The sequence below is a fragment of the Bombyx mandarina genome, chromosome 26, assembly GCF_030267445.1.
Source record: "Bombyx mandarina strain Sakado chromosome 26, ASM3026744v2".
In the NCBI taxonomy this organism is placed as follows: Eukaryota; Metazoa; Arthropoda; class Insecta; order Lepidoptera; family Bombycidae; genus Bombyx; species Bombyx mandarina.
Genome location: NC_143232.1, coordinates 5182765 through 5196770, shown reverse-complemented (window position 1 = coordinate 5196770; position 14006 = coordinate 5182765). Strand labels below are relative to the sequence as shown.

At 37.5% G+C, this 14006-nt stretch overlaps 2 protein-coding genes across 2 annotated transcripts; both read right to left on the bottom strand.

The window, feature by feature from the left end:
* Positions 1 to 110: 110 nt before the first annotated feature.
* LOC114248236 (FERRY endosomal RAB5 effector complex subunit 3) lies at positions 111 to 8432 on the bottom strand. Its single transcript, XM_028181424.2, has 9 exons — positions 8166 to 8432; positions 6951 to 7141; positions 6466 to 6602; positions 5951 to 6175; positions 4799 to 4975; positions 3752 to 3959; positions 2990 to 3182; positions 1468 to 1586; positions 111 to 544 (listed from the first exon to the last, which is right to left on the bottom strand). Exons 1-9 carry the CDS (start codon positions 8344 to 8346, stop codon positions 326 to 328), a joined length of 1650 nt encoding a protein of 549 aa, XP_028037225.2. The 5' UTR covers positions 8347 to 8432; the 3' UTR covers positions 111 to 325.
* Positions 8433 to 10440: 2008 nt separating this feature from the next.
* Positions 10441 to 13036, bottom strand: Mlc2 (myosin regulatory light chain 2). Its single transcript, XM_028181427.2, has 3 exons — positions 12885 to 13036; positions 11761 to 11943; positions 10441 to 11049 (listed from the first exon to the last, which is right to left on the bottom strand). The coding sequence occupies exons 1-3, from the start codon at positions 12885 to 12887 to the stop codon at positions 10630 to 10632; spliced, it is 606 nt and encodes a 201-aa protein (XP_028037228.1). The 5' UTR covers positions 12888 to 13036; the 3' UTR covers positions 10441 to 10629.
* Between the last annotated feature and the right edge of the window lie 970 nt (positions 13037 to 14006).

Genomic DNA, 14006 nt, shown 5'->3' with positions numbered 1-14006 from the left:
GAGATAGGATAGTTGTATTCTAGGTCACAGAGCTGTCGTGGCGTACATCGTTCCTATTAGAAGAATAAAGGCTAGTTGCTTGGATAATAGTAAAAAAAAAATTGACCTTATTTATTTTCGTATATGTATTCTCTAGCTATTTTTTACGGACATAGATTAGACGAATTTATATTTACAGGATCATAATTAAATTAATTACCAAAGTTCAATAAATACAATCAATGAATAATAAAAAAAAAGTTTTTTTTTTATCTGATTTGGAGTACCTAACCTACTTACATACTAATTAGTGGTTTAAGAAACATTTATCTGTTTCCTCAAAACTTTAAGAGTTCGCTTTAAACTTGACCGGATTCGATATTCTGAATATAGACGGCAGTAGATTAGCTAGAGTCGAAAACACTTCGGGCGCGGTGTTCGTTGGTACCGCGAATTGTAGGGTGCGGAGTTCAGCCCCGCCCCACCCGGCCGCCTCCAACATGAACCCTTTGACGCATTTCAGGATTAATTCCGCACGACGGATGCACCACGCTGCCGTCATTTCCTGATATAAATAAATAATAAATAAGTGGGGGAACGAATAACACACAATCATTCGGCCCCAAATTACGATTCCCTGTGTTATGGGGACATACATAATGATATACGTTTATACATATATACTAATATATAAATCTGCTGTGGTTTTTACGGATGTTCCGTTATAACTACTGAACCATGCATCCGATTGATTTTAAACTTGGTATCCATGTAGAAAATACATGTACTTAATGGATAGGCTAATATTTATATGAGTGTTGGTCTCCCTACACCAGTTGCGGGGGCGTTAATGATGAGAATCCTTGTGGGGGTGAGAAATAAAAGTGTTAATTTTAAATGCCCAGCGAAGCGGACGGGTATAGCTAGTATTATTATATAGATAATAAAAACCCGGACAAAGAGCAAAAAAAAATTCATCACAAGACTGTTTGCCCGATGTGGGAATCGAACCCACAACCCTCGGCGCAAGCGTTAGGAGAGCTAACTATTGCGGTTTTTTGTCCAAAAGTTTAGACAAATCCCTTAAGATGCTTTCATTATACAATTGAGTTAAGGGCTTTCTGTATGAGTATAAAGCGATCGTGAGGTTTCTCACCCTGAGGCCTTAACCGTTGGTTGGTTTCGTAGTGTTTCTTAAAAATTGTTATCTTCAATTCTTCAAAGGCCAATGCCCAAAAAATGGGCTAACTTTGTGTTAAAACTATTTGTACTTGAAAAACTATGCCTTATTTTTTCACATTGTTTAGTTTATGTATCAAAATTTCTATCACCCTGACATTTTTTACAAAAAAAAAAATACTTATTTGATAACAATGAAGTCTTAATCGTTGGTTTGTTTCGTAAAGTGTTTCTTAAAAATTATGTCTTCAATCATTTAAATTCGTTTTTTTTTTTTAATAATTATATTACGAATATAAAACTTCTCACCTCTGATAATTCGTGTCGCAAGAGCAGAGGCAGCGATATACTGGTGATATCATTACTGCAAGCAGCTTTCAGGATGTTCCGTAAGCCGAGGATTACCGGATGACGAGACGTGATATCACCTGGACAACAAATCCAGATATTGACATTCCAACGATCATAACAAAAGTTCCTTGAATATATTCGCAAAGCATTAAAAATAATCTAAATGTAATTTAATAAAGAGGGAATAAATGTTTGGGTTAACGCAATTTAAATAAGTCTTATGGAGTATTCAGATACATTTATTGTTAGGTGTGGCAAATTTTCTTACCATAAACAGGACAAGTTAATAGATGAATGTTTTAAAGAAATTTGTAAGATTTCAATTATTCAATTGAAACAACTCAACTATGCTTGTATTTGTTTACATAAAAATTAAGCAGTAAAACCTACCTACCACTATTTACTCTGCACTACCTTTGGTTGACTGGTAGAGAATGCCTTAGGCTTTAAGTCCGCTAATGTAAATTTTACATGAAGTGTAATAAATAAATATATATATTTTTTTTATTGCTTAGATGGTTGGACGAGCTCACAGCCCACCTGGTGTTAAGTGGTTACTGGAGCCCATAGACATCTACAACGTAAATGCGCCACTCACCTTGAGATATAAGTTCTAAGGTCTCAGTATAGTTACAACGGCTACCCCACCCTTCGAACCGAAACGCATTACTGCTTCACGGCGGAAATAGGCGGGGTGGTGGTACCTACATGTGTGGACTCCCAAGAGGTCCTACCACCAGTAATAATAGTAATAAATAAAATTTCGGTCATTCCCATATACTGTTGGTTTATAGTGCATAATGTAATTGTCTTAATAGTTTTAAACAAAAATCTCTTTATCATGTTACAGTGGAGCCGTGTTATGGGAGCGTTATACAATTTAAAGCCTTCGTCAAACAGAACGCGTACTTAACGTCGCGCTCTTCAAATTGACTAGATGAGTCTAACGCTCCTTGACGCAACGCATTCGCCAAATCATAGTGTCTTTCGATAGCAGTGTGAAAATTTAAAAGTATTAAGAAATCTAGTGATTCAGATGTGGCATTGTATAAGCATGGGTATTTTCTAACTATTTATATAATTTTTTCGGGCATTATCTAGTATTTTAATACACATTCACTCGGACGCTAAAATAAAATTTGTAAAAAATTACAACGCCTGAAGTCCTAACGCCGCGACAGAGCGCTACGTACTTATAGCGCTGGGGCTCTGTTTGACGGTATGTTACCATAGTAGTACAACACATCTCGGCGTCATAGCGCGGCCTCAGTTTAGCGCTCTGACGCGCGCTAATTACGCGTTCTGTTTGACGAAGGCTTTAGTTAGTGTTCGAAAATCGAACGTCACTTCAAGCTTATATTCTCTCAGCGGTCGGACCATAGTCAACATGTATACACTCATTTCAGAGACGCGTTACGAATAATTCAATCGTGAGGGCGATCAAAAGTGTAGAAGTTTTTTTGCGGGCGACCACACTTACCGGATCTCAGAGAAGAGTCGTCGGCAACAAGATGGAAGACTACGTGCACGTCAGCCAAGTTGCTGTGCTTAGTCAGGTAAATGTCTCCAGTCTGCAGGTTTTGTCTCCATCTGTTCCTAAACGGGTTGTTGTGGGTTTGCGTGTTGTTGCTGTCGTTTTGTTCTTTGCTGCGCTGAGTGTTACGGCGTTCGACCTGTATCAAGGTACTATTAATTTTAACCACATATTGTTACGTCGGTAAGAGCAACGCCATCTATCGTCGAATAGCAGAAACGAACATCAAAAGAACTAGTAAAATCGAGAACGCTCGAGAAGTACAACGCCATCTATTATCAAATATTGGAAACACATATCGAAACCACTCGACCTGTCAGGAATGTTCTCGATAATTCTAGGGATGTTGTACCGACTATAAAAGCGTTGCAGAGATATCACGAAGGCAGTTAGTAATCGGATCTACTCGAAGCGAAACAGCGAACGGATCACCTGAAGCGAAGCGGAAGAAGTGAATTACGAATTGTAAAAGCCTAGCGCGTAACAATATATTGTTATGAAAATTATTCTTTATTGGACAACAAAAAAAATATGGTTAACATAATTGTAACAAATAAAGAAACAGATTGGAAGTTTAGTGCCGAATGAGTAAGTACCACGTAACATCCTGTATTATTTTTAAGTTCATAAGATAAGGGTCATAATGTAGATCACGCATAGCTGTAAGGGTAAGAACACATTATCTTTAAATAACATTTCACTACTCACTGGCTCCTTGACTTTCTTGCTGATATCCCGCAATTGATACTCGACGTCGTGGAAGTGATACTCCGTCGAGGACTTGGCCGCGTCCACTAGCTGTGTGGTGGGGGGCGAGGGTCGTTCAGGGGGAGACTCGCTGAGGAGAATCACCGCTGATAGTTCCGATGAATACAACGATAGGGAAGTTTGGAGGCGACGCGACGATTCTGTAGGGCTGGACAAAAAATATTGAGAAAGGATTAATCTCAAAGGGTACAACTAAGAGGTGGGGTTTTTTTTTTGGGGGCTACATGAGTCAATCAGCTCACAGCCCACGTGATATTAAGTGGTTACCGGAGCCGATAGACATCTACAACGTAAATACCGCCACCCACCTTGAGATATGAGTTCTAAAGTCTCAGTTTTTACAGTACAACAGCTGCCCCACCCTTCAAGAAACCTTCAAAAAACCCCTGCCGAAACGCATTACTGCTTCACGGCAGAAATAGGCAGGGCGGTGGTACCTACCCGTACGGACTCACAAGACGTCCTACCACCAATAATTATGCAAATTATAATTTTGCGAGTTTAATTTTTATTACACAATGTTATGGTGCATGGTTATAATGAGCCTTACAACCAGTAAATGTCAGTTGGCGATTTTTTAATTTATTGCTTAGATGGCTGGACGAGCTCACAGCCCACCTGGTGTTAAGAGTTTACTGGAGCACATTGACATCTACAACGTAAATGCGCCACCCACCTTGAGCTATAAGTTCTGAGGTGTCAGTATAGTTGCAACGGCTGCACCACCCTACAAGCCGAAACGCATTACTGCTTCACGGGAGAATTAGGCAGGGTTGTGGTACCTACACATGCGAATTCACAAGAGGTCCTACCACCGGTAAATGCGATGTAAAGGTGATGTCGGTATTTTGTTAGGAAAAGCTCACCCACTCTCATGTGAATCTCTGGGTCGCTCTTTACGACCTCAAAAGGAAGAGACAACGCGGTGCTACTCCAGATCATCGCATAGCCAAAACGACTCAAGAACTCTGTAGGCCAGGAACTTACTTGTCATGATCAACATTGCACAGGTCGTGCAGGTCCATAGCGACAATGCGAATGTTGTGCGTCTGCTTGAGTTGACTTCCGAGGTGTATGGTGAAGCTTTCTTCAAGACGAGGTCGAGTTGGTGCCTCGGGTAAGGATGAGCATGGAGACGGCGAGAATATACCCAGCGGAGAATTGCTGTATTTGTTAAAATTATATCAGAGAACCGGACTCCGATAACTATTTCCTTAGCAATTTGGTGTAAATTTTTTTTTGTTTTTTTTTTATTCCTTAGATGGTTGGACGAGCTCACAGCCCACCTGGTGTTAAGTGGTTACTGGAGCCCATAGACATCTACAACGTAAATGCGCCACCCAGCTTGAGATATAAGTTCTAAGGTCTCAGTATAGTTACAACGGCTACCCCACCCTTCAAACCGAAACGCATTACTGCTTCACGGCAGAAATAGGCGGGGTGGTGGTACCTATCCGTGCGGACTCACAAGAGGTCCTACCACCAGTGAAAAGGCCAGGCCAGTATACCTCATATTGAGCAGTTAGTGAAATCTATAGATACCAGAATATGAATGTACTAGCTTTAGCCCGCGACTCCGTCCGCGTGGAGTAGTTACTTTAGCATAATGCTAAATTTTACCTCCACTTCATTTATGTAGAAAGTGAAAATATTTTTGAATTGTAGAATGTTAAGGAGCTATTTAAACCCCTATTATGAAACATTCTTTATTGGTGCTCCACTTGTATTGATCTTAGAGTGATGTTATGTAGCCTATAGTCTTCCTCAATAATTGGGCTATCTAACACTGAAATAATTTTTTAAATCGGACCGGTTGTTCCTGGGATTCGCACGTTCAAACAAACTCTTCCGATTTTTTAAATATTAGTATAGATTAATTACAGTAAGCTAAAAAAAATTGTCTTTTATGTCAACACTTCAAAATAGAACATAATATGATTACTATTTGAACAATGTCAAAAATGGATGTTCTTTTTTTTTAACCTACAGTTATATTTTGAGGTTTTACACAAAAAGTTATAAGTTTAGAACTTGAGGCAAGCACAGTAATTATTAGTAGTAATAAATTAGATAATGAAAATTTAAAATGCTTTTAAAGTAATAACAGTTAGTGGACTGTTTTAATTTGTAATTGTATACCTTGGTGTGTGCAAGGCTGATGTGGTCTGGTACTCTTGCAAAGTGGCCATTAACCATGCTCTGTGATGTGTTCTTTGTGTTTGACACAAGGCGTCCAGCTGAGAGCCCCATCGGCCTGAAACTAAGGCTTGCTCTTCAAACTGCTGGGTGGCTAATTCATTGATCTCAACTTCTGTGGTTGAAGTGTTCAGAAGACGTACTTTTTCTTCCATTTCTTCAGTTTGTCTGGTTATGAGATGAATGAGAAATTTTAGTTTTTTATTGATCATATTAAAATTTGTCCCTAATAATTAATATATTAAAACCGTTTTTGCAAAATATAAATTTATAATATATTTATGAAATATCTGAATTCATATTCTCACAGATGTAACGAAAGGCAAAAGAAAATTTACAATATAATAAAAATTATTAATAAAAAAAAATTATATTCAATCATAAATTTTGTTTAACGTACATACTATTTTTTTATATTTCACCTTGTTATTTTAGTTGGATGACAGTGAAAAACTTACTTTTGTGTCAGTTTTATGATATCATCATCTCTATTCTTTAAGGTATTCATAACGGTTTTGGCATAGGAGTTTTCTACTTGTAGAATGGTCTCCAGGGCTGGTGAGTGTACTAATTTGTGGTATGCTACTGCAAATACCTGGTTAAAAAATAGTATCAACACAAATAATTTCAGAACTATGAAAATAACTGGAGATCCAACTTATTTTAATTTACTGGTGGTAGGACCTCTTGTGAGTCCGCGCAGGTAGGTACCACCACCCCGCCTATTTCTGCCGTGAAAGAAGAAGCAGTAATGCGTTTCGGTTTGAAGGGTGGGGTAGCCGTTGTAACTATACTTGAGACCTCAGAACTTATATCTCAAGGTGGGTGGTGCATTTACGTTGTAGATGTCTATGGGCTCCAGTAACCAGTTAACACCAGGTGGGCTGTGAGCTCGTCCATCCGTCTAAGGAATAAAAAAAATATAAAAAAAGACGTTTATTACCTCTTCATCTGGGGTTCCTTTTTGTTCTGCAAATTCCACAACGTTCTCTTTAAAGAGCTTTTCCCATTTTTGAACAACATCATCTAAGTTTATTTCATTATTCTTTAGTTTGTTCAATAATTCTTCATCTCTTTCGTTGTGAAATCTTTTTGTTTCGTCAGCTACAAATTCTGATAGTCTATCGTTTAATTCTAAAATAATTTATTGAAATGAGTACTTAAAAGCTATGAGCGTTTGAGATGATTTTAAGACTAGTTTTTTAATTGGCGCTGATGTGCTTACAATCCATCTGATTATATATATTTATATCGAGGGGTAAATGGCTATTTGGTTTAAGCATCATTTTGCTTAATATGCAGCATTTATATTTGTGATTAATTTGGTATTAGCATAGCGTTTTATTTGTTATTAGCATCAATATTACGATGTTTCAAATTGAACTTCAATTGATTTTACTAATTTGAAACAGCTGAAGAAATTTTTCGTTATGACAATTTTTCCAAATTATAAACTTTAAATGGCTCTCATGTAAAGTTGCAAAAATGTTGTTTAAACCAAATAGTATTTCACCCCTCAATATAAATTTAACTGTTCCCCATTAAATCACCCCGAGCGTAGATATTTTCTGGCATTCTTCTATTGGCCACACACATACAAGACATGAAAGTACTCTCTCTCTGAATAGTTTATTTATTAAACAAAGATACTGACTCCAAATGCAATTCAAACCTGAACCTAAAGTATTATTATATCAATGAGGCCATTCATAGCAAATGTGGTTGCTTTAAATTGTGATAACAGCCATCCCTACATTGAGGACAAAATCATTGATTACTTGGAGACAAATGGGTGACAAGATAGCAGTAAAAACTGTGAGTTTATTTTCCCATTACAGGTACTAACATTTTGAAGTGGTATACTGTTTGATTCAAATTTTCATGTCATTTATCAAGTCATATACTTAGCAGCTGACACTTTGTGAACTCTTGAGCCTGTCTAACTACAATGAAACCTTTGTGAACTTAACTCTTTTGATTTTAATATTCAAATTCGGTACATATATTTTGCGAAAGTAGGCGTCTCTGTTTTGAACATTATTTCATCGAGCTATTTAAGCTTTTCGGATTTTATTGTAATTTCTTTTTTTTTTATCATATTAAAAATTCTTTTTCTTAGAGAGTAGTAAATGCGTAAAGTATATGTTCAAAGAGTTACCTTCTTCTAAATATACTGGAATGTGAAACATATTTATAACTCTTTGTACGAGCTCTCTCGTGGAACCATCATACGGAATATCCACAGGAACTTCTAGATTGAACAAGACATTTTCGTTCGTGCATGTTGGAAATGAATATTTAAAGGTTTTTGTTGTATTTTGAATTGTTTCCGAAATCATTGCTATAAGCAATCAGTTTATGTATGTACATACATTAATAACAAATACAATGTAAACTTGGACTTTTTTGACATTGAAAACTTCTAATTAAATAGTGGTTTAGTCTTTCCAGTACTCGAACGAAGTATGAAAGTATCATACAGCCCAATATTTGATTTGTTTTAAAGATAGGCTATAATTGTTCTGTGATAAATGAAACGGACCGAATACATTATTAAATGATGGATTTATAAAAATAAATTGAACACAATGATGAAGATGATATTAGATGAGACAATTATCGTTTCAATAAAGTGGTGGTAATCTATTGAGTGTTTCGATAATTGTTTGAATGAACCCGAGAAACAACGTTGTGATTTTGTCTAATTTACCGAAACTTATACATTTTCAAATAAAATAATCGGTTATTATATGATTACGTTTAAAATACGTCTACCATTACCGATTCCAGTAATTTTAGTGACTTTACCACTGATTCCCACTACATTAAGAGTAAAAGTTTTCTGTGCTTTAGATCCACTTAACAAGACTGCTTATTCTTTCTACAGTAAGTTTATAAACTGTAAGGTTTATAGATTATTTCAAAATTTATCGAGAACGCTACTTCTTCCACACTAATACTACCACTACTTTCTAATCAGCAGGAAGTAGCAACATCACCCTTTTCACTTAACATTGAAGTTTAGGCAGTTAAAATTATACAGTCCTCGGAGACTACGTTCTTCTGCTCCAAGAACGTATAAAATAGATGTCCGACGAAAGAGTTCCATTTTATGTAGGATTTGAGCCTTTACTGGTGGTAGGACCTCTTGTGAGTCCGCACGGGTAGGTACCACCACTCCGCCTATTTCTGCCGTGAAGCAGTAATGCGTTTCGGTTTGAAGGGTGGGGTAGCCGTTGTAACTATACTTGAGACCTTAGAACTTATATCTCAAGGTGGATGGCGCATTTACATTGTAGATGTCTATGGGCTCCAGTAACCACTTAACACCAGGTGGGCTGTGAGCTCGTCCACCCATCTAAGCAATAAAAAAAAAAAGACAAAGAGAATGAGTTGGTGTCAGTGGTGGTTATTTATAATCTCATTTTTGATGTAATTTATACGCAGGAATCTGCGTGCAGGTACCAATTTTTAATACTAAGGTACTTACGTATTTCACGTACGTTCATGAACGGCTTTCACGCTGAATGAAAGATATCACAGAAAAAGTAACTCTATCAATTTATAAACTTGAATAATTAGGTACTGTTGGTAGGTCGGCTTGCTATTACCTATCAATTATTGATGCCAAGACGCAACCACGTGTTTCAGTTAGAAAGTTAGGACAGCAAACTGTACAATTGAGATTTTGAATTCATATCATGTATTGAGTGGCGGATATAGTGTAGAAATTAATTCCAGAGTCTGGTAAAATCTTTGGCCTAATCATCAGATAGCAATGATTAAAAGAATAATCGAAAATGGCCAATTTGAATGTTTCGCGTGTTTAGGCATGATAAGCATATACGTGTGTATATACTATGTCCACTAGTTTGATTGTTCGCGAAGGGATAAATGGATAATAAAATAAACATAGAAAGAAAAAAGTATTCGGTAGTGACTGGGAACAAGCTCAGATAAGACTGAAACAGACTATTTACTCCACTTTTTTTTTGTTTCCCTTGTAGGCAGACGAGCATACGACCCACCTGATGGTGAGTGGTTACCGTCGCCCATGGACTTCAGCAATGCCAGGGGCAGAGCCAAGCCGCTGCCTACCACATGGTGTAGAATGAGATGGATGTGGATGGATAGGAGATAGAGTGGTCCTAATTAACGGTCAAGCTGTGGCAAAGGGAACTGGGGCTTCACGGTTACGCTACACGTCAAAATGGACAAGACCTTTAATCTTTCTTTGGACTAATGGAACAAGTCATGAGTGCATATGCGCGAGTGTGAGTGTTAAGTGTAATAATAAGATAAATTTTGTACAAAATACGACCCAATGGGTTTTTCGTCATTTCATTCAGACTTTAAGTAACTTTATTGGTAAAATTAATATAATGAACACATAGCATTCCACAGAATCCCATTTCAATCAAACAGTAGCACAATTTGGTAATAGTAGAACTATATTTTCATTATATATAAATAAATAAAAGTTGGAAACAATAAATTATTATGTATGTAGAAAATTAAAATAAAAAAGTTTGGTTCATATGGTGATGTTTAATCCGAGTGAACCGTGGCCGGGCGTGATGACTGCGGCTGGCGTCTTAGACCTTATAGTAGAGATGGAATCATTACGCGGCTTCACCACCTTCCTCCTCCTCAGCGCTGGCGGTCAGCATGGCGATCAGCTTGGTGGTGTCGATGTAACCCTTGTCGTCAATGTCCATCTGGTCGTAAGCCTCGTCGACTTCGTCGGCGGAGAACTTGTCGCCCCAGGTCATAAGGGCGTGCCTGAGCCTTTCAGAATCGATCTTTCCCTCTTCATCGAAGGTCTTGAAGGCGTTGATAACGACGTCATCTTCGTCAGAGCCGCCGGACATGCGGTTGGCGAACAGAGTCAAGAGCTGAGTGAAGTTGATGGGGCCAGAAGCCTCACCGACCATCTCATCGAGCTCCTTCTCGGACGCGAGCCTGCCCAGGGAGTCGAAGGTGGCGCGCAAGTCGTTCTTGCCGATGATGCCATCCTTGTCGTGGTCCATTAGCTGGAATGCCTGTTGAAGAACCAATTCTATAATGACCATATTATGTGAACATAGACGAAGACAATATAAAGTTATTAGAAAAATCGGTATTACACAATTTTTGCTTCAAAAATTTGCGTGTTCTCTAATCTGGGCCAAAATGTAATCTTATATAAAGTTCCAATATAATGGTAACACATAAATGTTTACAAAACACGAAATGCGGCACGAGCTATCGAGAAACACATGTGCGATTCCAGAACTTATAGCGATATGACGTAATATCTGTTTGTTTGAACTAAAGGATGTCCTTAACATATTCCTAGTAACGGTGTATTCTATTTTTGGAACTTCGTCTTAGAGAATCTTATTATTTTGCTCGTATCGCATATAATTCTGGTTACTGGTGGTAGGACCTCTTGTGAGTCTGCACGGGTAGGTAGCACCACCCTGCCTATTTCTGCCGTGAAGCAGTAATGCGTTTCGGTTTGAAGGGCGGGGCAGCCGTTGTAACTATACTTGAAACCTTAGAGCTTATATCTCAAGGTGGATGGCGCATTTACGTTATAGATGTCTATGGGCTCCAGTAACCACTTTACACCCGGTAGGCTGTGAGCTCGTCCACCCATCTAATCAATAAAAAAAATCTTAGTTGCGGTTCAATATTTTTTGGATGGAAAAGATCTGATTTCTGAAAGTGGTCGTTGGATATAGGTTATGGATTTTTGTGCAGTTTCTAACCTCCTTGAACTCAGCGACCTGCTTCTGTGAGAACATAGAGAAGACATTGGATCCGGTGCGCTTAGCCTTGCGGCTTCCGCGAGAGGATTGCCTGTCACCGGCGGGAGCGGCCGCTGCTGGGGCCTCTTCGGCGGGCGCGTCTTCTTTCGCCTTCTTCTTCTTTACCTTCTTGTCCTTATCCGCCTGAAAATTTGAAAATCACATCAGTACTTTGTTTTTGTTCAGTTATTCTTTCAGTTGATTTGTTTCGAACCCCAAAGTCGTGAATACCATAGATACAGTGAAATGGATTTCAAGATGTATTTCAACAGTAGCTAATTTTTGCTCAGTGGTTCTTGCAGTAGTTTTGTTTTAAATTCCATTAAATCCAATTCAATATTTATTTACGTTACAACAAATGTGAACTTAAGCAATTCGTGTTAAGTCATTTGAGAAAGGAACAACTAATTCAATTGTTCTATCACTAATATTCTCATCATTGTTGGTACGGATTTAAGTTTTAAATTCGACTATAATTCTGCAAAACAACGTATAGTTTTGATGATATTTTATTTCGGCCATAATTTCTTACATTTCCAATCTTTCATCGCTTTAGTCCAGTTTAGGCGGAACAGCGCAAACGCCTCTAAATTTAGAACCATCTCTCGGATTCTCTTACAGTTGCCAACTCCCAAGCGTTTCGTTGCGTAAAAGTCTTATAAATAGACCGTTAAATCCGCGGCTTTTAAATTACGAAAATAAAATCAATTAAAATGTCGGTTTGTAATTAAAGTTAATATGTTCAATGGCTACATTTTTTAATTTTCAGGTATATTATTATGTTTGAGTACGCCATTAGTTGACATAGTCGATTGTAACTTGTAACCATAGTTCCAAAAGTCGAGATATTTTTTAACAAAATTACTAAATGTTTTTTAACTATATTGAATTCAGTTTAGGTTTTCTTTTAGTTCTATTCCATTATTATTGTTTTCTGTAGTTATTTTATCTTCGCGCCGTAGATCGTTAAAATAAACCGTCAAAATTCATTTTAGTGAACTAAAATTGTTTAAGGTCTTCACTTGTTTGATCACTTCGTTCACATAACACTGTCCACTATGTCCCTTGGGACCACTCAGACTTACCATTTTGCTGTGTGTTGGACGATCGACGAAGAAGAGACTGTTTCGATCGGCAGTCCCGCCCTGACTCCGATGTTTGATTCTCACTCTCGAGTCCAGGAGGAACCCCCCTCCCTCCACTTCGCCAATCGAGCGCAGCCGATTCCATATTTAGTTCGACAAATGGGACAGTCTTCGATTCCGTATCAGAACTGTTTCGTCTGCGGGGCGGCTCGCCCGTGGTTTTGGTTTGTTCAGTTATAAAAATAATCAGCTCACCTGACCGCCGCTCCGTTTTAGCTTCCTGGATTTTTTTCGTTTGAATAATTCCTATTATTACTATATACTAAATAGCTTTGCATTTTTTCAAGAACAATTGTCATTTTCGGTTCCGACAAGTTTCATTGTGAGACGTATTAAGTAATTCTTATTAATTGCGTTTCAAACTTCAGTTCGCTCATTACACATTTACTTTTTAATTTTCGATCCCAGCCGTAGGATTTATTTTTTAAACGAAGTGCATGTAACGTTTAAATTTAATTTTGTCTGTAGAGTAGCTTCCTTTTTTCCATTAATAGTGTCGCACACCGATGGGATATCAATGAATTGTTCTATCTTTATTTGAGTTTATTATCGGCTGCAGTAGTGCAGGCATCGCATCGGATCACGGTCGCAAGCTAAATGCAATTTTATCGTAAATCAAATGTAAGCTAAAAGTTTAAATCCATCTATAAAGTTTTAATTACAATCCCTTCAAACAAACAAATCTGGAGACTGAGGGCCCATGGAAACAAACAAACGAAAAAATCCCGGTTCTGCGTCTGACCTTGATACATAGTGCACCTTAGAAGTCTTGCAGATTGAGTCTAAATATTACAGTTTCGTAAATACGCCACAGACACTTACTTTGCTATTACATATTATCACAATAATCCAAAATTAGGTCCGCAGATGATGACCGGGATAAGATAATGAATGAATCGGTTAAATAAATAATATGGATTATTCAAGAACAACATTTTGATATTAACTTGATTTAATGGGAATAAACTCTACCAAAATAAAATTATCCGGTTATTATTTTATTGTATAGCACATATTTTGGTAATTGATAATGTAATTGTAATTATTTATTTGTTCATTGTT

Excerpts from the sequence above, each read along its gene's own strand:
- LOC114248236 (XM_028181424.2), bottom strand. The coding sequence starts at position 8,346 with ATGATTTCGGAAACAATTCAAAATACAACAAAAACCTTTAAATATTCA. Across the intron at positions 6,603-6,950 it reads AAGGAACCCCAGATGAAGAG|GTATTTGCAGTAGCATACCA; the intron begins GTAATAAACGTC and ends TTTTTTAACCAG. Across the intron at positions 3,960-4,798 it reads TGCAATGTTGATCATGACAA|CCCTACAGAATCGTCGCGTC; the intron begins GTAAGTTCCTGG and ends TTTTTTGTCCAG.
- Mlc2 (XM_028181427.2), bottom strand. Across the intron at positions 11,050-11,760 it reads AGGTCGCTGAGTTCAAGGAG|GCATTCCAGCTAATGGACCA; the intron begins GTTAGAAACTGC and ends GTTCTTCAACAG.